The sequence below is a fragment of the Gavialis gangeticus genome, unplaced genomic scaffold (assembly GCF_001723915.1).
Source record: "Gavialis gangeticus isolate Ggan-Ray unplaced genomic scaffold, GavGan_comp1, whole genome shotgun sequence".
NCBI classification, from domain to species: domain Eukaryota; kingdom Metazoa; phylum Chordata; order Crocodylia; family Gavialidae; genus Gavialis; species Gavialis gangeticus.
Genome location: NW_017729015.1, coordinates 9,038,653 through 9,040,036, shown reverse-complemented (window position 1 = coordinate 9,040,036; position 1,384 = coordinate 9,038,653). Strand labels below are relative to the sequence as shown.

Genomic DNA, 1,384 nt, shown 5'->3' with positions numbered 1-1,384 from the left:
CCCTGGAAGGTGAGTTTTGTCCTGTTACCTTCCATTTTGTCGTATCACAAGTGATCAGATAACCTTCCAGTCCCTACACCTTTCTGGCTTTCATTCTCCTGGGCCGGCAGGGTCTGAAAGCTTTGCTGTTGCACAGTGACTTCTGCTACCTAACTGCTTCTTGCAGAGTGAAACTTTCCAACCCTTCTTCCTGCCCTCCCCAAGATGCACATATTTTCAAGGAGAAAAAATTAGCCTGACAAAGCTTTGCTTATTTAAGTCTTCACCTCTTGTCCGAAAGGGAGGGGGGAGTGCAGAGGGAAGAATTAAATAATGATGATGATGATAATAATAACCTAGCTGAGTGTTTTGCCAGGATTTGAATTCTCCAAGTAATGTGACCAAAGTTGCAGGCTCCATCAGCAGCCCCGTAACCACCAGGGCCACAGGAATCTGCTAATATGCCCTGGAATTTGGACACTTTTTGTTGCACCATTTTGGGTTGCTTCCCAGGTTGTCACTCAAATGCAGGATACGCCTCTTCAGGAGGCTATTTAAAAAGGAGCTTGTGTGCAATGTTCTTTGGACAGAGAGAGGGGGCTTGAAAAGAGAGCGGGGGAGAGAGAGTTGTTAGTCACTAGCCGTCAGTCTGAAATCCATCCTCTCTCACTCAGGATGTCTGACAGCTTTGGGACAATAACCTGGACCCTGTTCCTCCTCCTTCTTGCACCTGACTGGGTATGTACTGGGCTACAGTAATGTTGCTTACAGGATGAGCTGTGCAGCTTGCTTTAATGCATGCAGGATGCTTTAGGCAAAATTACCCGTGCAGTTGCCACCTGCTGTTGAAGGGTCCTAGGAAAAGGTTAGCAGTTCATTTGGTATTTCAGGTATGTAGGTAGAAAATGTTCAGAACAGCCTGATGCAAAGGAAGAGTGATATGCACAGTGCCAGGGCTGGACATGGGTATGGGCAAACCGGGTGGCTGCCTGGGGCTCGGACAGAAAGGGGACCCCAAAATGGTAATTTAAAAATTATTATCATTATCTTCAGCCAAGGGGGGCCCGATACTAAAAATTCACCTGGGACCACCAGGAGTCTAGGTGCAGTGCTGCACAGTGCCCTCGGTCCAGAGCTCTCAAGGTATTTCAAAACACAAATGAATTAAGCTCCTCATGCTTTCCTGATATAATTGTTATTCCTGTTTACAGGAAGGAGAATGGGGAGGCTGAGAGGTAAAACAGCTTGTCCCACTGCATTACCTACCAAGTATGTAGCGTTGCTCAGGAAGAACACCCCTTTATTTTTGTCCTGTACCTTGAATCATAAGACAGCTTCTTACTCTTTGAAACAGCGATTCTAAAGAAGAAATTGGTTTTCTTGCTGTTTGGGGCTTGCCTACCTA

General features: G+C 46.2%; 1 protein-coding gene across 1 annotated transcript in view; it reads left to right on the top strand.

Annotated features, from left to right (window-relative positions):
- Positions 1-437: 437 nt before the first annotated feature.
- Positions 438-1,384, top strand: part of LOC109293994 (connective tissue growth factor-like) — a 21,483-nt gene continuing 20,536 nt past the window's right edge. Inside the window, exon 1 of the mRNA XM_019512173.1 lies at positions 438-717. Coding sequence (XP_019367718.1) covers positions 655-717 — 63 coding nt within the window. The 5' untranslated portion in view covers positions 438-654. The remainder of the gene's footprint in view (positions 718-1,384) is intronic.